General features: G+C 39.9%; 1 protein-coding gene across 1 annotated transcript in view; it reads right to left on the bottom strand.

The window, feature by feature from the left end:
* LOC129853558 (anthrax toxin receptor 1-like) overlaps positions 1 to 22,934 on the bottom strand; it is a 63,875-nt gene extending 40,941 nt beyond the window's left edge. The window contains exons 1-3 of the mRNA XM_055919714.1: positions 22,402 to 22,934; positions 749 to 820; positions 475 to 546 (exon numbers count right to left, since the gene is read on the bottom strand). Of these exons, the coding sequence (XP_055775689.1) occupies positions 475 to 546; positions 749 to 820; positions 22,402 to 22,562 (305 nt within the window). The 5' untranslated portion in view covers positions 22,563 to 22,934. The remainder of the gene's footprint in view (positions 1 to 474; positions 547 to 748; positions 821 to 22,401) is intronic.
* Between the last annotated feature and the right edge of the window lie 717 nt (positions 22,935 to 23,651).

Genomic DNA, 23,651 nt, shown 5'->3' with positions numbered 1-23,651 from the left:
ATCTATTTATTGAAGTGGCCTTCCATTTCAGAGAGTAGTGATGGGCTTTGTGTGTGCTTCAAGTGTTAAGAGATCAAGCTGAGATTTGGGGATCTATTGCCACAGGACACTGTCCAGCAGAGAGTAAGGAAATTAGTCTTGTGTAAAATGAGATAGCAGATAGACCATAAACATTGAAAACGTTTCAGTGCCTGAAACTGTGCCTGAAGAAAGATTAGACACATATGCATCACATGATATATTATAAGCCACATGCTGAAGCATACAGTTTGCCAAGGGATTGACAGCATTGTCAGTTGAGCTCAATGTGAGGGTATTGTGATTTTTTTAATGTCTCTAATTCAATGAAACAAATCCTGCATGTTTATCTGGTTTCTGGGTTCTTGATAATCAACTCAGTTCAGAATCAGCAAATAGCTGACATCTTGTGCAGACGTAATACCCAAATCCTAAGAAAAAAGATTGTTCCCTTACCTGTCCTCTGTAAGCCGCATCAAAATCCTTCCCTCAGTAGAGAACACAATGAAGGACATGCGCAGCTGTGGACTGGAGAGAAATGAACAATACCCAGACCATTTATATTAATGTTATCTCTGTTGTCAGTACACTAACAATCACAAGAGGCAATGAAATACATCATACCCACACCATGTGTGGTTAATGGTTCATATTTGTGTTTATATTGAATTTATCTAAAGTTTATATTCATTACAGGGTCTTTAAACAATGTGGGACAAAGTACTCTCACCTTATGAACTTGTGAGCCAGATGTTCCACAAAGTGATAGATTTCAACCCAGTGGTGCTGCACACTCCCAGATCTGCGAAGTGAGATGACATGTTGATGAGGAGTTTGCATAACAGAGTCTGGAGGAAATTGAGAGGTTAAGGTACCTGATTGTGAAAAGGAGTCGGGGGGGTCAAATTGTACTTTATCTGTAGAAAGGCAGCATCTGCCGTTAAACATTTTCACTATTGTGTGGATCCTTCTCTACAGTCAAAGAGTGTTTGATGCAAAGGCTTGAATGTGCATCAAATATCCACACCAAACTTTTGCACTTCCTACAATATTTTCTGTAATCAACTAACAGAAAACAGATTTCTACTTAACTTTGTGCTACTTCTTCTGCACATCATGCTGTATCCCCACCTAGTGTACACGCTTCATCCTATCCAACCATTACAGTTTGGGATGATGTTTATCTTGGCTGCATGCAGTCTTTCCCTGCCTGTGTGTAATTGTTATACAGTTCCTCAAGCTGTCTGGCTCCACTACTGTAGCAACACTGCGGCCTGTATGCTCTTCCTACCAGAAAATAGCTTCGGAAGCACACATTCCATTTGAACACGTAACCTTGGTTGAAGAGCAACAGTGTTCAGTAGTGTATAACTCTGATTGATTTATTAGATAGTTGCCATCTTTGGACTGCCCCAATGATATCATGCTGATGCAGAGCAGTGACATCATTCTTCTAAGATTACTTTCAATGTTTTATAATGCAGCCCCAGTAATGATCTTAGTGTTATTTGAGTCAAGTAAATGATCAGTCATACCTGCAGTACCGGTCAACAGATTTTCTTTATTTTTACTATTTTCTACATTGTAGAATAATAAAGAAGACGTCAAAACTATGACATAACACATATAGAATCTTGTAGTAACCCCAAAAAATGTTAAACAAATGGAAAAATATTTGAGATTTGAGATTCTTCAAAGTAGCCACCCTTTGCCTTGATGACAGCTTTGCACACTGTTGGCATTCTCTCAACCAGCTTCATGAGGTAGTCACCTGGAATGGATGTGAATTAACAGGTGTGCCTTGTTAAAAGTTAATTTGTGGAATTTCATTCCTTCTTAATGCGTTTGAGCCAATCAGTTGTGTTGTGACAAGGTAGGGTGGTATACAGAAGATAGCCCTATTTGGTAAAATACCAAGTCCATATTATTGCAAGAACAGCTCAAATAAGCAAAGAGAAATGACAGTCCATCATTACTTTAAGACATGAAGGTCAGTCAATCTGGAAAATGTCAAGAACTTTGAAAGTTTCTTCAATTGCAGTCACAAAAACCATCAAGCGCTATGATGAAACTGGCTCTCATGAGGACCGTCACATGAAAGAAGACCCAGAGTTACCTTTGCTGCAGAGGATAAGTTCATTAGAGTTACCAGCCTCAGAAATTGCAGCCCAAATAGATGTTTCACAGAGTTCAAGTAACAGACACATCTCAACATCAACTGTTCAGAGTAGACTGTGTGAATCAAGCCTTCATTCCCGTTGGGTTGTGCGGTGGCGGAGATCTTTGTGGGCTATACTTGGCCTTGTCTCAGGGTGGTAAGTTGGTAGTTGAAGATAACCCTCTAGTGGTGTGGGGGCTGTGCTTTGGCAAAGTGGGTGGGGTTACATCCTGCCTGTTTGGCCCTGTCCGGGGGTGTCGTCGGATGGGGCCACAGCGTCTCCTGACCCCTCCTGTCTCAGCCTCCAGTATTTATGCTGCAGTAGTTTATGTGTCGGGGGGCTAGGGTCAGTCTGTTATATCTGGAGTATTTCTCCTGTCGTATCCGGTATCCTGTGTGAATTTAAGTATGCTCTCTCTCGTACTCTCTTTCTTTCTCTCTTTCTTTCTTTCTTTCTCTGTCATGGAGAACCTGAGACCTAGGACCATGCCTCGGGACTGCCTGGCTTGATGACTCCTTGCTGTTCCCAGTCCACCTGGCCGTGCTGCTGCTCTGGTTTCAGCTGTTCTGCCTGCGGCTGTGGAACCCTGACCTGTTCACCGGATGTGCTACCTGTCCCAGACCTGCTGTTTTCAACTCTCTAGAGACAGCAGGAGCGGTAGAGACACTCTGAATGATCGGCTATGAAAAGCCAATTGATATTTACTCCTGAGGTGCTGACCTGTTGCACCTTCGACAACCACTGTGATTATTATTATTTGACCCTGCTGGTCATCTATGAACATTTGAACATCTTGGCCATGTTCTGTTATAATCTCCACCCTGCACAGTCAGAAGAGTACTGGCCACCCCTCATAGCCTGGTTCCTCTCTAGGTTTCTTCCTAGGATCTGGCCTTTCTAGGGAGTTTTTCCTACACCTGCATTGCTTGCGGTTTAGGGCTTTAGGCTGGGTTTCTGTACAGCACTTTGAGATATCAGCTGTAGTAAGAAGGGCTTTATACATACATCTATTTGATTTGATTCATGGTCGAATTGCTGCAAAGAAACCACCACTAAAGGACACAAATAATAAGAAGAGACTTGCTTGGGCCAAGAAACACAAGCAATGGACATTAGACCGGTGGAAATCTGTCCTTTGGTCTGAGTCCAAATTTGAGATGTTTGGTTCCAACCGCCATGTCTTTGTGAGACGCAGAGTAGGTGAACGGATTATCTCCCCATGTGTAGTTCCTACCGTAAAGCATGGAGGAGGAGGTGTGATGGTGTGGGGGTGCTTTACTGGTGACACTGTCTGTGATTTATTTAATATTCAAGGCACACTTAACACACATTGCTACCACAGCATTCTGCGGCGATACGCCATCCCATCTGGTTTGCGCTTAGTGGTACTATCATTTATTTTTCAACAAAACAATGACCCAACAGACCTCCAGAATGTGTAAGGGCTATTTGACCAAGAAGGAGAGTGATGGAGTGCTGCATCAGATGACCTGACCTCCACAATCACCCGACCTAACCCAATTGAGATGGTTTGGGATGAGTTGGACCGCAGAGTGAAGGAAAAGCAGCCAACAAGTGCTCAGCATATGTGGGAACTCCTTCAAGACTGTTGGAAAAGCATTCCACGTGAAGTTGGTTGAGAGAATGCCAAGAGTGTGCTAAGCTGTCATCAAGGCAAAGGGTGGCTACTTTGAAGAATCTCAAATATAAAATATATTTTGATTTGCTTAACACTTTTTTCATTACAACATGATTCCATATTGTTATTTCATAGTTTTGATGTCGTCACTATTATTCTACAATGTCGAAAATAGTAGAAATAAAACTTTTGACTGGTACTGTACATGTCAATGTCTTTGCAATGCAGCCCCAGTAATGATCTTATTGGAGTCAGGTAAATGATCAGTCATAATGCCTACATGTCAATGTGTTTATAATACAGCCCCAGTAATGATCTCAGTGTTATTGAAGTCAATTAAATGAACAGTCGTTGTGTGTTGTTGGAGTCAGGTAAATGATTGGTCATTATGTGTTATTGAAGTCAGTTAAACGAACAGTCGTTGTGTGTTATTGAAGCCAGTTAAATGAACAGTTGTTATGTGTTATTGGAGTCAGGTAAATGATCGGTCATTATGTGTTATTGAAGTCAGTTAAATTAACCTCTTGAAGCTAGGGGGCAGAATTTTTATGTTTGGAAAAATAACGTTCCCAATGTAAGCTGCCTATTTTTCAGTTCCAGATGCTAGAATAATAATTGACAGAGTAGGATATAAAACACTAAAGTTTCCAAAACTGTCAAAATATTGTCTGTGAGTATAACAGAACTGATTTTGCAGGCGAAAACATGAGGAAATCCAACCCAGAAGTGCCTTTTATTTTGAAAAATCACTGTTCCATTGTCTGCCTTTCGTCCATTTAAAGGGATATCAACCAGCTCCTTTTTATGTCTCTATTTTGGTTGGTCAGGGCGTGAGTTGGGGTGGGCATTCTATGTTTTTGTTCTATGTTGTCTATTTCTATGTGTTTGGCCGGGTGTGGTTCTCAATCAGAGGCAGCTGTCTATCGTTGTCTCTGATTGAGAACCATACTTAGGTATCCTTTTCCCACCTGTGTATTGTGGGTAGTTGTTTTCTGTTTTGTGTCTATACCAGACAGAACGGTTTCGCTTTCGTTCTCCTGTTTGTTGTTTTTGTTCAATTTGGTTTTTGGATTAAATTATGAACACTTTAAACGCTGCACCTTGGTCCACTCTTCCTTCAGCCCACGAGAATCGTTACAGAACTACCCACCAAAGGACCAAGCAGCGTGGAGGAGAGGGCTGGACATGGGAGAACATCCTGGACGGCAAGGGATCCTACACATGGGAGGAGATCCTGGCTGGAGAGCGGAGGCAGCAGGAAAGGGGAACCAGCGGTATGAGGGAACACGGCTGGCAAGGAAGCCCGAGAGGCAGCCCCCCAAAAAATATTGGCGGGGGCACACGGGGAGTGTGGCAGAGTCAGGTAGGAGACCTGAGCCAACTCCCCGTGCTTACCGTGGCGAGCATGGGACTGGTCAGGTCCCTCCAGCCCGGAGCTGCCAGAGTCGCCCTCCAGCCCGGAGCTGCCAGAGTCGCCCTCCAGCCCGGGGCCCGCTGCGAGGGTCCCCAGTCCGGGGTCGGCGGCGAGGGTCCCCGCTCCAGAGGCGCCACATAAGTGGGCCAAGCTTAAGGTGGAGCGGGGTCCATGTCCCGCACCAGAGCTGCCACCGTGGATAGATGCCCACCCAGATCTTCCCCTATAGGTTTAGGTTTTGCGGACAGAGTCCGCACCTTTGGGGGGGGTACTGTCACGCCCTGACCTTAGAGATCCTTTTTATGTCTCTATTTTGATTGGTCAGGGCATGAGTTGGGGTGGGCATTCTATGTTTTTGTTCTATGTTGTCTATTTCTATATGTTTGGCCGGGTGTGGTTCTCAATCAGAGGCAGCTGTCTATCGTTGTCTCTGATTGAGAACCATACGTAGGTAGCCTTTTCCCACCTGTGTTTTGTGGGTAGTTGTTTTGTGTGAGTACCTGACAGAATTGTTGCGTTTTGTTCCACTTTTGTTTTTGTTTCAGTGTTCAGGTTATAATAAACATCATGAACACGTACCACGCTGCGCTTTGGTCTACTCCTTCTTCCTCAGACGAACATCATTACATAACCTTGGTAATTGTTCCTATCATTGTGTTCTCACAGTGTATGTGAAAGGGGAATAAAGGGATTAAGGTTTCAGGAAAGACACACAGTTATTAATTTAAAGGTCCAATGCAGCCGTTATCTCAATATCAAATCATGTCAGGGTAACACTGAAGAACCTTACTGTGATTGTTTTAAATTCAAATGGTCAAAAATAAATGAAAATAGCTTCCCAGCTAGCACATAATGTTCTGAGAACCATATGTTTCTTAGAGCTTGGTGAGAACGTGGTTGTCCTGTCGTTATTTTGCATACAACTGTAATGGAATTTTAATGTTTGTGCTTTTCTTATAACTAATTGATGTGTTCTATTTATGTGCTGTTCTATAAACCAATTTCTGTGTTCATGCAAGTGGCTGACTGAACGAATCCTCACTATCAGTCGCTGCAATTTGGCAGTACGCCCAGACCTTGTATTGAGAACGAAATATATCTCAGTTTCAAGGCCTTAGCTTAGAGAGAAGAAGCCTCATGCGTTCTGACTCCTAGAGATGAACATACTTTGGTGCGAAAAGTGCAAAGAACCTTATGAAGATGCTGGAGGAAACAGGTACAAAAGTATCCACAGTAAAATGAGTCCTATATCAACATAACCTGAAAGGCAGCAAGGAAAAAGCCACTGCTTCAAAACCGCCATAAAAAAGCCAAACTACGGTTTGCAACTGCACATGGGGACAAAGATCGTACTTTCTGATGAAACAAAAATAGAACTACTTGGCCATAATGACCATCGTTATGTTTGGAGGAAAAAGGGGAAAGCTTGCAAGCCGAAGAACACCATCCCAACGGTGAAGCACAGGGGTGGCAGCATCATGTTGTGGGGGTGCTTTGCTGCAGGAGGGACTGGTGCACTTCACAAAATAGATGGCATCATTAGGATGGAAAATTAGGTGGATATATTGAAGCAATGTCTCAAGATATCAGTCAGAAGGTTAAAGCTTGGTCGCAAATGGGTCTTCCAAATGGACAATGACCCCAAGCATACTTCCAAAGTTGTGGCAAAATGGCTTAAGGACAACAAGGTCAAGGTATTGGAGTGGCCATCAGAAAGACTTGACCTCAATCCTATAGAAAATTTGTGGGCAGAACTGAAAAAGCGTGTGCGAGCAAGGAGGCCTACAAACCTGACTCAGTTACACCAGCTCTGTCAGGAGGAATGGGCCAAAATTCACCCAACTTATTGTGGGAAGCTTGTGGAAGGCTACCCGAAACATTTGACCCAAGTTCAACAATTTAAAGGCAATGCTACCAAATACTAATTTAGTGCATGTAAACTTCTGACGCACTGGGAATGTGATGAAAGAATTATTCGGACATTTCACATTCATAAAATAAAGTGGTGATCCTAACATTCCTATGAGAGGGAATTTTTACTAGGATTACTTGTCAGGAATTGTGAAAAACTGAGTTAAAATGTATTTGGCTAAGGTGTATGTAAACTTCCGACTTCAACTGTACATCTTTCACAAGCTTGTTTTCTCGGAGCATATCGTTAGCTAGTCCATACATGTCTATATTCTTTGTAGACGTAGTGCTTCGTGCTGAAAGATTAGTAATTTCCTGACATCCGATTGGTTACTGGCATTTACAGGCCCTTTCTGGAAACCTGATTGGTTAAAATACCTCATGTGCCGCGCAGAATTTCCTTGTTTGAAAATATCTCCAGCGAAGAATCAACGGAGACAAAATGAGAAAATCTCGAAGAATATACCTACAGTATGTGAACAAAAATAGGCGATCTCAGTTTGTCAACGCGAAAAAACTAGTGAATGAAAGAAAACATTTGCTTGATCCACCAATTGAGGCAGTGGCAGTACAGGTAGTGGAGAAAAAGGAGGTAGCCCGGAGCAGCGCGTTAAGACACAGATTAGTTGAGATGAAGATGATAACTAGCAGCGATCAACCAGACAGCAGCCAGTCAACAGTGGCTTTTATTCCACATCTCAAATAAACCACCTTGTACATGATTTGATTTGTCAGTCCAATGTCTAAACACTGGACTGTCTAACACTGGACTGCCAATCACCATGGACTTCCCCAACTAGTGATTCTGTAATTATGTCATGATAGAATGTGCAGTGTTACGGCTCTCGTCGAAAGGAGTGAACCAAAGCTCAGCGTGGGGAGTGTTCATGATTTTTATTTTCAAAAAACACTCAAACAAAATAACCAAAGTGAAAACGAAAGCGCACAGGTAGTAGGGAAAAGGGCTGCCTAAGTATGATCCCCAATCAGAGACAACGATAGACAGCTGCCTCTGATTGGGAACCATACCCGGCCAACAAAGAAATATACAAACTAGAACGCCCACCCCAAATCACACCCTGACCTAACCAAATAAAGAAATGAAAAGGCTCTTTAAGGTCAGGGTGTGACATGCAGACTGGGAAGGTGATCATGATACATTTAGGAGGAGTGTTTACACTTCCTCCAGGCTGCAGGAGTGCTCCAGGAATAAAGAAAAATAAACATGCACTTAGTTTTCACTATGCTACATTTGAATCAGTCCTAAAAATTCTTATTCATTAATCGAGTTTACTGCATCTTGAGCAGGAAGTCTCAATAAACCCATGCGTATACAGAACTATACTTCAGACACATTTATACTTCAGACACATCAGATGATACGGTGTCCCATAAAGCTGAATTGTGCACCTTCTAAAGTAAACAACTATCTTGTAATCTTAATATTTTTTACCTGTTTCATTGACATACAATTATGTACAAACTGTCCCTAATTTCCCCACTCCACTGTGTCTCTCACAGCCTGTTTGAGTTCAGTGTGTACTGGCGGCTATCTATTGTTCCACAGGAAGGTTATCTCTAACCCAAACAACAGATGACTTAAACAGGAGGGCAGTGTACCAGGCCTCGAGGAGTGAGCAGCCTCTAATTTAATTTCAGTCCCAATGCTCATCCCTCTGTCTTACTCTTTCCAATTACTAAGATATTGCATTATTGGATTGCTATATGAAAGCCAATTACCATTCACTTTGTTACTTTCACTAGTCTTCATATCTGTTACCCTTAACTTGGACTCCTTTACCAATAGGAATACCTCAATCACTACTGCTTAAACACACAGATCACTCTCAAACATCATTTAGCTTTTCCCCCAATTGCAAGGTTTAAAACAAAACAAAAACAAACATGACAACGTTCTCCATATTGGAAGGCATTGTTTACATTTGAGTATACCTCCAAAAAGTTACTCTACGTTCTTATTACCACTCTGTTGGATAGTTACTTTCTGCTTCAATATTTATTACATGCATATTATTTTAAGATTCATATGTAATGCTTTGGAGGGATCATTATGCATTAACTGGGTTGGCACTGTCTAAGTCTCCAGTAGATGTCATGCTCTGTCCATAATAAGTCTCTACCTAACACTTTAATGAATATTTGTTAGTGGTTAAGACTCTGTTTGATTTAGAAGTGTGGGGTCTTTTTATTTGGTTTTGGTGGGTTTTTCACTTGTTAGAAAGGATGCTGTACACAAATCAAAGTTTCTATTATCAAAGTTTTGGTTGCACACATGCAAATTATCTTGATTAGAAGAAATGTACTGAAAACCCCAATGTAAACCTGATACCCAAAATATTTTAAATGTTTGAAATATCTTTAAATAATGTCTGAAGTACAGGAAAACTTAATAGGGCTGACTGACCTCTGACCTCTGTTCTGACTTTCTGGTGAGGCCTGATCACCCTCACTAGAAACACAGGAGACATTGTCTTTTTTATGGGCTATGTAAAAACAAATAATTAAGAAGAATAGTCCTATGTGTGATTCACACCACGAGAAGGACAGAGAGACAGAACTGTCTCTAGTCGATTTTACCATTACCTTATGGGACACAATCATGTCCTTATGGAGTTATCAAGAGATAATTCGATTTGTTATTCTAATTTGTTTATTTTTGATTTAACAGGCAATATTTTTTTGGGGGGGAGGATGCATGATTCACGATGTGAGTTTTCCCAAGGTGGAATCACCAGTCCCCTGGGGCCCTTTCGTAAATATGAAAATGGTTTTTTTTCACACGCTTGCCTGTAAAAGGAAAAAAATAGATGTTGGTAATGGATGACAGTTACTCCAAATTAATTGAAGTTTTCCCTCACCTCGAGTGATTTGTATTGCTGTTGTTGTTTTGTTTTGTTTTCTTAGTTTTGTCTTGCTTCAAGAACAAATCTCACCAGATTGGGTCTGCTGGATGGTTAGGATTTCTCCCTAAGTATTAGCCCTCTGACTCTCTGACCTGTAACTATGCAGTGAGATTGCCAAGATGATAGGGGAGTATAAGCCAATTTGGGGGGGGGGGGGGGGGTTTCAACTGTGTGTTGTTATTCTAAACTAGACTGTTGTTCTGGTCTGTCCTTTCTCGAGGTTGTGGCGAAGGTGACCACAGATGGTATCTAGATGCATGGAAAATAATTTGGCCGAGAACAGTGTGAACCTCGAAACCCCCTCTAATCGGCTGAAAATCACAAAAATGGTGTTCAGTATTGTCCTTCACCACTTCTACCGTGAGAGTCCGAGCCAGCAACCTGTACCAAGCATCCAGAAGCTATCAACTGCCTTTTCTCTCATGTTTTTTCTCTCAGGAGTGCAACATGGGTCTATGTGGAGTGAGCATGGAAAGAGGTCCAGTTCAAACTTCTCACATTCTACTGGTGTACTGGTAGGAAAATGGACAAAGACATAATGGACTGTAAGGTCCGTTATCAAGGGTCATCCACTTTGAACATGTGCCATTAAAAGGACAAACTGAAACACTATCTGAAGAAGGACATGAAAAAATGTCAGGAAAGGAAGGATGAGTGCCAGGGACAGAGGGGGTTGGTCAACCGTGCCTATAATTGTAGTTCTGTCCATGAGCTGTTCTTGTCTATTGATGTTCTGTATTATATCATGTTTCATGTTTTGTGTGGACCCCAGGAAGAGTAGCTGCTGCTTTTTCAATAGCTAATGGGGATCCTAATAAAATACCAAATACCAAATTGATTTAGGCTTATCCAAAATTGTTTATTTGGGATATCAGGTTGATTGTGGAGGTCTGCACACTGCAAAACGTATACTAATTTAGACTAAGAATGCATAACAATACCAATCTGTCATTACCACAAGTGATGAGGAAAGTGAGGGTCTTTCTTAGCAAGATTGGTATAAAACTGTTATAACATGTGTTCTCTCTCTCTTCCCTGTGAATTGTTCTTAACCTGTCTAGGATCAGCGTGGCGCTAGCGGCACACCCCCCCCCCCCCCACTGAAAAACCAGTGCCGCGAAATTCAAAAAAAATATTTTTTTAAAATATTTAACTTTCACACATTAAAGTCCAATACAGCTAATGAAAGACACAGATCTTATGAATCCAGTCAACATTTCCGATTTTTAAAATGTTTTACAGGGAAGACACAATATGTAAAGATGTACATCTATTACCTAAAAACACATTAGCATATTCCACCATCTTTTATTTGTCCACCAACACCAGTAGCCATCACCAATTCGGCTAAACTAAGATATTTATAGCCCCTAACCAACAAAAAAACTCATTAGATGACAGTCTGATAACATATTTATGGTATGGGATAGGTTTTGTTAGAAAAAAGTGCATATTTCAGGTATATGGCATAGTTTACAATTGCACCCACCATCACAAATGGACTAGAATAATTACAATGAGCAACGTGTTTACCTAACTACTAATCATCAAACATTTCGTAAAAATACACAGCATACACGAATCGAAAGACACAGATCCTGTGAATACAGACAATATTTCAGATTTTCTAAGTGTCTTACAGCGAAAACACAATAAATCGTTATATTAGCTTAGCACATAGCAATTAGCAGCCCAGCATTGATTCTAGCCAAAGTGAGCGATAAAAGTCAACATCGCCAAAAGATATTAATTTTTTCACTAACCTTCTCAGAATTCTTCCGATGACACTCCTGTAACATCACATTACAACATGCATATACAGTTTGATCGAAAATGTTTATATTTAGCCACCAAAATCATGGTTAGACAATGTGAAATGTAACTCAGCTGGTCAGAATTTGTCCTTGCGCCACTTAGACAGTGATCTACTCTTATACATAAATACTCATAAACGTGACTAAAAAATATAGGGTGGACAGGGATTGATAGACAATTTAATTCTTAATACAATTGCGTTATTACATTTTTTAATTTATCCTTACTTTTCAATACAGTTTGCGCCAAGCGAAGCTACGTCAAAAAACATGGCGTCCTAAGCCACTAAAATGTTTCGACAGAAACACGATTTATCATAATAAAAATGTCCTACCTTGAGCTGTTCTTCCATCAGTATCTTGGGCAAAGGATCCTTTCTTGGGAGAAATCGTCTTTTGGTGGAAAGCTGTCCTCTTGCCATGTGGAAATGTCAACTACGTTCGGGATGAACTGAAAAGCGTTCCCAACTTTTCACATCGTTGCAAAAATAAATGTCCCAAAATCGCACTAAACGGATATAAATTGCTATAAAACGCTTTAAATTAACTACTTTGTGATGTTTGTAACTCCTATAACGAGTGAAAAGATGACCGGAGAAATATAACAGGCTAAACTAATGCTTGGAACAGGAGAGGGTCGGTGTCTTCCACGCGCGTTACGCAGCAAGAAAAGACTTGCTAGCTAAAGGTTTTTTTCATTTGTAGTGCCTGTGAACGAGCAATCGAGCCCGTTGGAATCGTCATCACGTAAAGGCATCCAGGGGAAGACGTAAGAAGTGTCCGTATAGTCATAGCAACGACAGTGCCCGTTTAAATGACTTCAGAAAAGTGGCCAACGTTTCTCAAATCTGACTCCATGTCAGGGAAATTGCTGTAGAATGGGCTCTGTTCCACTTAGAGACAAAATTTCAACTCCTATAGAAACTATAGACTGTTTTCTATCCAATAATAATAATAATATGCATATTGTACGATCAAGGATTTTGTGGGAAGCCGTTTAAAAAATTAGCCACATTAGCATAAATAGTCTAAACAGCGCCCCCATCCCCAACAGGTTAAAATGCTGAAAGGCGATCTGTGCCTCTCTGGCTGGTAAGATTTCAGCAGCTAACATGTTTTCTGCTCCTCCAGAGGATTGTGAAACTAATGAGCTGCCAACTCTGGATGAGCCCCCATTTCCTGCTGTGGATAAGGACGATGGGTAATGATTGAAGGTTGTTTTCTTTTAAGTTGAGGGTAAGGTCATCTAAACCCTTACCTTCTCTAGGGTAGGGGGCAGCATTCTGAATTTTGGATGAAAAGCATGCCCAAATTAAACTGCCAGCTACTCATCCCCAGAAGATAGGATATGCATATTATTAGTGGATTTGGATAGAAAAAACTCTGAAGTTTCAGAACTGTTTGAATCATGTCTGTGAGTATAACATAACTTATTTAGCAGGCGAAACCCAGAGGACAAACCATTCAGATGTTTATTTTTTTAGGTCACTCTCTTTTCAATGAGAGTTCATTGGGAAACCAGATTTCTAAGGGACCTGCTTGCAGTTCCTACCGCTTCCACTGGATGTCAACAGTCTTGAGAAATTGGTTGAGGTTATTCCTTTGTGTAATGAAGAAGTACGGCCATCTTGAACGAGAGTCACTTGAAGTGTCCTGTTAGATAGAAGCGCGTGACCAGAAAGCTAGCTATAGTTGGTTTTAATCCTGTATTGAACACAGATCATCCCGTCTTCAATTTTATCGATTATTAACGTAAAAAAATACCTAAAGTTGTATTACAAAAGTAGTTTGAAACTTTTTGGCAATGTTTACAGGTAACCTTTGAGATATTTTGTAGTCACATTTGAGCAAGTTGGAACCGGTGTTTTTCTGGATCAAACGCGCAAAATAAATGTACATTTTGGATATACATCGACGGAATTAATCGAACAAAATGACCATTTGTGATGTTTATGGGACATATTGGAGTGCCAACAACAGAAGCTCGTCAAAGGTAAGGCATGAATTATATTTTTATTTCTGCGTTTTGTGTCGCGCCTGCAGGGTTGAAATATGCTTCTCTGTCTTTGTTTACTATTGTGCTATCCTCAGATAATAGCATCGTTTGCTTTTGCCGAAAAGCCTATTTGAATTCTGACATGTTGGCTGGATTCACAACCAGTGTAGCTTTAATTTGGTATCTTTCATGTGTGATTTAATGAAAGTTAGATTTTTATAATCATTTTCATAGTAATTAATTTGAATTTGGCGCTCTGCATTTTCTCTGGCTTTTTGCCAAGTGAGACAGTAGCGTCCCGCCTAAACTCAGATTTTTGGATATAAATATGAAAACGTACATGTATTGTGTAACATGAAGTCCTATGAGTGTCATCTGATGAAGATCATCAAAGGTTCGTGATTAATTTTATCTCTATTTCTGCTTTTTGTTACTCCTCTCTTTGGCTGGAAAAATGGCTGTCTTTTTCTGTGACTTGGCTCATACCTAACATAATCGTTTGGTGTGCTTTCGTTGTGAAACCTTTTTGAAATCGGACACTTAGGCTGGATTTACAACAAGTGTATCTTTAAAATGGTGTAAAATACTTGTATGTTTGAGGAATTTAAATTATGGGATTTCTGTTGTTTTGAATTTGGCGCCCTGCAGTTTCACTGGCTGTTGACGAGGTGGGACGCTACCGTCCCACATACCCTAGAGAGGTTAACCTGTTTACATTATGTGGAACACTGAGCTGATGAGTAAGCACCAACCTTTTGAAGGTCTTATTAGAATTGTTACATGCTGACCAGACCGGACACGTCGCGTGCGCGAGCGTCGCAAAATAAATTTAGAAATCCATGTTATTCAATTATTGCGCCAACGAGCGTCTGTGACGCCAAGGGCTAAAATAGAAGTCGCTCCTATTTCTGACGCAGATCGCGCTGAAAGTCATCCCCTCATTGGTTTATAGAAGCAGGTATCCACGTGCCATTTACTCATTGGTTATATCCACGTGGGTGATTGAAAGACAAACTTTGTTGCTAAATAGCTAAATAGGACAAATTAACGTTAGCTAGCAAGTGAAAGCTAGCTAGCTAAATTGCTATACATGTTTAATGCTTTTCGACCTGTCCCCAAATTAATGTCATTGGTTCAGAGTTTGTTTTGATATTTTAACCTGCGTGTCGTGATCGCGTTTGGTGTGGGGGGGCAAAATACATTTATGCACGATAGCGCACGCGCGCAGCCGGTTTGGGTTCCGTGTTAAACAACAGTGTTTTTTATATATACTTTTTAAACATAGGTCAATGCAACCCGATTGTGGTAAGAAATATGGAAACAATTGACAGATATATTCACCTCTGAATCTATTTTTGATACTCCCTCCCATGAATAGAAATATAACCTTTATTATGATTACAGTATTACCATACTAAGTGGATTGTACAACCCAGAATGAAGGGTTTAAAATTATTTTCTATGTTGATTTCCCTTACTTTACTAGGAGTATATCATTTTTTTTATATAGAAACTCAAATCTAAACGCTTACATAAAAATGTAATGATTATTATCACACAAGTGATAAGAGGATGGAATGGAATGGAATTTTAATATTTGTGCTTTTCTTACAACTCATTTCTGTGTTCTATTTATGTGCTGTTCTATAAACCAATTTCTGTGTTCATGCAGGTGGCTGTCTGAACGAATCCTCACTATCAGTAGCTGCAATTTGGCAGTACCCCAGACCTTGTTTTGAGAACAAGAACGAAAGATATCTCAGTTATAAGGTCTCAGCTTAGAGAGAAGCCTTGTGAGGTATTGGTCTGTCACATGTTATGAACCAGTATTGGTTGGTCACATGAATGAAAGAAAATGGTAATGATTAATTAATTATGCTAAATCATGCAAATATAACTTGTCGGTGTATAGCCGTATATAAGACAACTGCTGGGACTGCCCATGGCGGAGCTCCTGATTGACATGTGTACTATGGTGCATTGAGTTGGTTGGAACCTCTCCAGCGCGCTGACAATAAACACGATTCATTTAAGATTGACTTCAAGAGTCCCTGTGTAAGAATTTCCATGACACAACCTTCCCACAACTTTCTGGGAATGGTGCAGGATAGTTATTTGCACTTTGAAACGTTTTGAGCACATTTAAGGAACTTAAAAAACATTTTTGGGGTGGTATTTCATCACTTTAAAAGAAAGTTTCCTAAAAGGTCAAATATGTTTGCATTTCATTTCAATTTTGATAATGTTCTAGGAACATTCTCCAACTTGTCTGATATTGGGGAAACAACGGTCTGTGGGAATTTCAATACTTCAGCATAATGTTTCCTCCAGGTTTCCTCGTGGTTCTTTTTAAAAGAATGTTCTCAAATTGTTCCAAGAATGTTAAGAAACAACGTTCTTCTGTGGGAATTTCAGTACCTCAGCATAAAGTTTCCTACAGGTTTGGGAAGGTCCAGCCTTCCATTAAGATTAGAAACTTTGTCTTGTTTAGTCTTAACCATATGGATGTGTGGTAACACATCATTCCAAGATCAAAAAACCTATCCGGGGCCCTCAAAATAAAGATAATTGATGATCAGGTGTCTGGGGGGGGGGGGGGGGGGGTTACAAATCCATTTCCAAGCAATTCAAAGTGCATCATTCCACTGTCCAACGGCCATCTACAAATGGAGAAAATTCCAGGCCACTGGCAATCTACCTAGGACAGGACATTCCCCCCAAATTCAGCCCAAGAGCTGACCAAAAGATGTCATAGAAGTCTTTAACAAAAACAGGGTAACATGAAGGGATCAACATGCCTCTCTTACCACAATCAATGTGCACGAGTCAACTGTCAGAAAGGGACTTGGCCTACATGGGAGGTCAGGAAGGAAGAAGCCTCTGCTCTCAAAAAATAATACCAAGACACGACTGACGTTTGCCAGACAACACCTAGGTAAAAACTGAAACTACTGGAGCAATGTGCTCTGGACAGATAAGTCAAAAAGGGGAGTTGTTTAGCCACAATGCCAGATGCCATGTTTGGCGAAGACAAAACACTGCCTTTGAACAGAAGAACATCGTACCAACCGTAAAGCATGGAGGCGGTGGCATTATGGTTTGGGGCTGCTTTGCTGCCTCAGGGCCTAGCCAACTTGCAATCATTGATTCAACCATGATGTCAATATTGTACCAGAGAATTCTTGAGGAAAAGGTGAGGCCATCTGTCAAATAGATGAAGCTGAACCTAACATGGATATTGCAACAGGACATTGATCCAAAACACAAACGCAAAGCTACAACAGAATTGGTCAAAAATAATAAATGGAGGGTTATGAAAATGGCCTAGTCAAAGCCCAGATCTCAATCCTGTCGAAATTCTATGGGGAGACTTGCATGCAAGAAAGCCCTTAAACATAACACAGTTGAAGCAGTACTGTAAAGAATGGGCAAAAATTCCTCTGAGTCGATGTAAGAGACTGATAGACAGTTACAAGAAACGGCTACATTGAGTTATTTCAGCCAAAGGGGGCAACACAAGCTATTGAAGCTAAGGGTGCACTTGTTTTTTCCGCACAATGGAATTGCATTTCTGTAGATTTGAATAATAAATGATTGCAAAGTATAATCTTTTAGTGTCATTTGTTAAATTAGTTTTCCTTTATCTGTCAATAGTGTTGAAGTGAAGATTACATATCCACCTGTCCAAATATGTACAAAAAAAATACAACTTTCCAGGGAGTGTACTTGCTTTTTCATATGACTGTATTTAAAGTCATGTTCTCAAATTGTTCCGAGGATATTAAGACAACTTTAGTAACGTTCAGAGTATGTTATTTAAAAATATTTTTTAAAAACAGATACATTCCATTCTCGGCATCAACAAAACTCTCTCTATCCTCTATTTTGTTAACCTCTCTGGGATATAGGGGGTGCTGTTTCGACTTAGGGAAAATTGGTCTCCAAATTAAACTGCCTAGTACTGCCTAGTAATTCTTGCTCGTACAATATGCATATTATTGTTAATATTGGATAGAAAACACTCTCTAGTTTCTATAGCCGTTTGAATTATGTCTCTGAGTGGAACAGAACTCATTCTACAGCACTTTTCCTGATATGGATTGAGATTTCAGAAATCTTGGCCTCTGGTCCCAGGTCAGTTTTAATGTCCCTGTAAATGCTATGAGGATACAAACACTGCCCACGCCTTCCTCTAGATGTCAGTAAGTGGTGACAATTTGAATGGAGTCGATTGCGCAATCAGGGCCTGTATAAAAGGCCAAAGACCAGATGTACCATTCTTTTGCTCCCTGCCCCTGACGCACGATGGACGTCGGACCTGCTCTCTTTCCAAGCTGTTGTTTAGCCAGTAATATATCACCGGTCATGTTTTTACTCGTTATAGGTGTTAAAAACATCATAAGGTAGTTAATTTAAACCGTTTTATAGCAATTTATATCCGTTTAGTGCGATTTTGAGGCATTGCTTTGTGATGCACTTTCAAGCGCCGGGCACGTTTTGGGGTCCCGGTCGAACGTTAGTGGGCATTTCGACGGACAAGAGGACATCTTTCGACCAAAAGAAGATTAGACCCAAGAAAGGATACATTGCCCAAGATTCTGATTGAAGATCACCTCATAGTAAGAAATATTTAAGATGATAAATCGTTGTTCTGTCGAAAAATGTTAAACGCATATTCCGCCATTTTTTTTGGTATAGCTTCGCTTGGCGAACCCTGTATTGCACAGTAAGGATAATTTTAGAAATGCAATTCAGCGATTGCATTAAGAACTAATTTGTCTTTCGATAGCTGTGCAACTTATATTTTTTTAGTCAAGTTTATGAATAGTTATTCATGAGACAAGATCACTGTCAAATATGGCGCCCGACATTTTCAGGCTAGTTTTGCTAGTATTGTCATTGTATAACCACGTTTTTTTGTGGCTAAATATGCACATTTTCGAACAAACTCTATATGTATGTTGTAATATGATCTTACAGGAGTGTCATCGGAAGAATTCTGAGAAGGTTAGTGAAAAAATTAATATATTTTGGCGATGATTACGTTATCGCTCTCTTTGGCTTGAATCAATGCTCGGGTAACATTTGCACATGTGGTATGCTAATATAACGATTTATTGTGTTTTCGCTGTAAAACACTTAGAACATCTGAAATATTGTCTGAATTCACAAGATCTGTGTCTTTCCATTGCTGTGAGCTGTGTATTTTTAAGAAATGTTTTATGATTAGTAATTAGGTAATACACGTTGCTCTCTGTATTTATTCTAGTCGAGTTGTGATGGTGGGTGCAATTGTAAACTATGATTTATACCTGAAATATGCACATTTTTCTAACAAAACCTATCCTATACAATAAATATGTTATCAGACTGTCATCTGATGAGGTTTTTTCTTGGTTAGTGGCTATCAATATCTTTATTTGGCCGAATTGGTGATAGCTACTGGTGGAGAGAAAAAATGGTGGACAAAGAAAAATGGTGTCTTTTGCTAACGTGGTTAGCTAATAGCTTTACATATTTTGTCTTCCCTGTAAAACATTTTAAAAATCTGAAATGGTGGCTTTATTCACAAGATCTGTATCTTTCATTTGGTGTCTTGGACTTGTGATTTTATGATATTTAGATTTTCCTTTTCATTGTGACGCGATGCTAATCAGTGAGGGGGGGTTGGAGGTGCTTGTCAACTATCCCAGAGAAGTTAAGTGATCTTAATTAGTGCTTGTTTCCATCCTGTTGGCACAGTGTACTAAGTCTATGGATAGAGAAAAGAGATTATCGGTTTGAATCTCACTGATGCCGTATCACAATAAAAAATAAATGTGTTTGCATGATTAATGCATGATTAATTTCCATGTGTTTAATCTGTGCTTGGAGTTTAAATAAGTTAACCCAAAATAAGCTAGCAGTTTTATTAAAAGTCTTATTGAAACATTCAGGGGAAATTTTAAGGAAGTTATTAAAAAACTTCCAAATAATCTATCATTTCTGTTCTCAGACTGTTAATAAAACCTCCCAGGAAAATGTTCAAGGAACCAGAGTAAAACGTTCTCAGAACCTCCCTGCAACCTAAAAAATAAAAATCTCAGAAAAGGCAATATTTTCACTTCCGTTCCCAAAACCAAAAACGTGTGTTCACACAACGTCCAAGGAACTAAATGTGCTAGCTGGGTTCTTAGCAAAGAGCAATTTCTCAAGCAAGAATTTTGCTAGGACTGTCTGGTAGTGGTCTGAGTTGGGAGGGGAAAACTGAAATCTAGCTGTTATTGGCAGACAGGTTTGGAACTCTCTTTCTTTTTGGTCTATTAGTGTAATTTACTGCCTGATAATGTCACCAGGCAGGCCAAAACTCCATCCCACCAAAACAGGCTGAAATTTCAGGCAGTCTTTTCAAACAGCTTTTACACTAAAAAGGAATTATCATAATTTTCACAATTTCACAGTACTGTATTATTCCAAACTCATAGTGTGGAAATATATATAAAAACATGAAAATCACATTTTTGACTGCAAATGATCATAGAGAAGAAAACTCACGAAACGTTTCTCACCATCAAATTGCCAGACGGTAGGTTAGATACTCTTTCATTCTGTCTGTGTGTGTGTCATTGTTTTAATTCCTGTCTTTACTCCTATCTTCTTATTTCACTGCCCTATTATCTCTCTCTCTCTTTAAGCATTTCTCTTTTTCCATTGTTAACAAGATACGAGTCTCAGCACAGACAGCGCAGCCAAAAGGCTGAAACGTTGGAACATCTGGACCTAATGGAAAAAGGGTTCTGCAGACACAGAGAGGAGGAGATACAGAGAGGAGTGATGAACAGACAGAGAATGAAGAAGGACAGTTATGGTAAAAAGGGGAGGGATATCAATTCAAACAAAGGAAGAGCAGGTAGAAGAGAGCAGCAGAGGACTTTAACAGAATTAGGGGGACAGCAAGTACAAATCCAAGCGAATACACAGAGTAACACAGTGCTGGGTGTCTAATATTCTTGTTGTATTCACATGTATTCTTCTGTTAGCTAAAACAATGTGCACACACACACACAGCAGTAGGTAGAGTAAGTAAATGTTCATCATACTCTCTACATCTGTCTTTTGGATCCTACAATTCCAGATCTCTGTCTGAAGTTCCACTTAGCTAAATGTTGTGCCACCACAGAAATGTCTGCCTAGAGTTGGCATTCTGATTTAAGGGGGAAATTGAAAATCAATCTTCATCCAAGAGTAAGAGACTTTTTAAACAATTGAAGAGAGGGAAAGGCAGGCCCGAAGACGCTGAAGCCTGCTCTTCCACATTAGACAGATAATCATCCAAACAATAAGTTATAGTTTTAAAGTATTGAAGTCCAGAAGGTAGCTACAGCTATCAGAACCAGATGAGGCTCCATTTGTTTACCCAATCATTAGGTCTGTCTCGTCTTTGCTCACAATAATCAGGCCTTTTTAGTGGGGGTTAAGGAAACCAATATGTAATTTGGTAATTTGGGTGTTCTACACTACCGTAGAACTACTGTAGAAGTGACAGGGAAACTCTACTTATAAATTAATTTGAGAACCTCATAGAGTAGCATAAATGACGTATTGGATTGTAGTTGGATCAATTAAATTCAGCCTCTTTGCCCAACTGTAGTAAAGCATGGAGAAAAAATATATTGATTTGAATGTTGTGATTCAACTAGAGTTCAGCCTGCACAACTTATACATGTTTACTGTACGTGACTGACGGAGTATCAAATGTGCCACTGTTCACCAGCAATCCAGATCTATCATGGACCATAAAGCGTGGCCTGAGAACTTTACAAGAAAGCATCTGCTCACTTCATTCATCCCGGCCCAAAGGGGAATTCCACTGGCCTTTTACCCATGCTTACCAAAAATTCACAAGAGACAACTACAGATAGTTGGACCAAATGCTCGATCATTGTCCCACCATCATACTCACCTTGTATAAGATACTGGTTGTCAAAGATAAAAGAACAAAAAATATATGTTTTCCCCATTAGGTTATATTACATTTCTAGTCAGACTGCATTCAACATTGTCTAAAGTATTCATAAATATAGCAATTATGTAATATCAGATTGTTTATTTGATAAGTGTAATAACCATTGAGAAAACGCTTGTGAGCCTACCATTTTTACATTTTGGCAATTTGATATTTTCATGGCCATTATTACCAGCATATGGCAAAATAAAATGTAAATTGCTTCATATGGCCCCAAGGGGCATGATAATAACAATAACATTCCTGAACGTGTCTAAGTATGACATCATGACAAAATCTGAAAACACTGAGACTGGCAACGACAGATGTGACAACGAGATGTTTCTGCAAATGAAACATTAATTGTGCTTTGGTAAAATATGAAATAAGATGGTCACTATCTACCTACCCTTAAAGTCGAAGTTCACAGATTTTACAAGGTGCACTCAACAACCAACAGTTCCCCAACTGAACTCTGCCACCAATAGACATGACAAGCAGCAAAGGTGAGGTGGAAAGAGAAGGATGAATGACAAACTCACTTGTCCAAAACGAAGTAGAGGTCAAAGCCCCCGAAGCAGGATCGTCCACCCAGCCCTCTGTCCTGGTTGTGCCCAGCGTTACCAGCTGTCAGCACCACCAGCGCACTTACAGTACCAAGCAGCACTGGTAACCAGGAGCCTCTGCACCCATATAAATACATTATTCAAGTTTGGAGGAGCTATTTCACATGAGAGGAAGAATAACACCACCTTGGAAAACAAGTGGAGAAAAAAGGATTCCTTATTTCTGTATCTTCATCCAATATTCTTCAGCATTGAACATAACTAATCCAAAAGGGTGAAGTGGAAGGCAGAGAATGCACTGATGCTATGAATCCAGTCTGTCTCAATTTAGTCAGAAGGCTCTCATCACTGGCTCGGGGACAAGCACAGGCTACACACACATGCACTGAGCCTCATATTAACCCACTCCTCTTATCTCGCCTTTTTCTTTTGCTCTTTTCTTACTGTTGGGAAGTAGGACAGGGGAAGTGTATTCCAGGCAGCTCCAGAGAAACCTATATAATTGTGTCTAACTTAAAGTCTCCTTCCACAACTCCCTGATTTTCTTTTCCTTTTTTTCTCATGGTTGAGGCAGTAATAAAGACAGAGGTGAGAGAAAGACAAACTATCCCCTTCTACTGCCATCTAGTGGTGTCAATCACTACCAGGAGCTCATAAGATCAAATATCTATTTGTCACATGCACTAAATATAACAGGTGTAGACTTTACCATTAAATGTTTAGTGTTAAGTCTACAAATGTTGTATTCGGTGCATGTGACAAATACAGTTTAATTTGATATTCTCCTGGTATGGAACCTTGTCATACTGACTGTCACCACCAGATGGCTAGTTTGTCTTTGAGAGTTTCAGTCTGTTTACCTGAGGAGTATACTTTAACCAGCATAAATATACTGATTTAACTTTTTAATGTGTAGAAAGATAACCTTGAAATGAGCATGGTCTAATTAATTTAACAAACGAAAAGACATTTAATAAATCATAAAATCAATTGTTATTTCTGGTTGCTTTGTAGTAAACCCCTCTAAACTTCAAACCTGTTACATTCAGTTTCTTCTGCATTGGGAATAGATTAACTAAAAATGTCATAACCACAAAACAAATATGTCAATGACCTGAAACAAACACTGTCAGTAAAGGGTGTGAAAACTTTTGGGGAAATTTGAATGTAAGGTCCATTATGCAACACTGCAACCTGCAAATAGCTATTTTAAGTCGTTTTTTACT

The sequence above is a fragment of the Salvelinus fontinalis genome, chromosome 4 (genome assembly GCF_029448725.1).
Source record: "Salvelinus fontinalis isolate EN_2023a chromosome 4, ASM2944872v1, whole genome shotgun sequence".
Classification (NCBI taxonomy): Eukaryota; Metazoa; Chordata; class Actinopteri; order Salmoniformes; family Salmonidae; genus Salvelinus; species Salvelinus fontinalis.
Note: the sequence above shows the minus strand (reverse complement) of the source record. Positions and strands in the feature narration are given on the sequence as shown.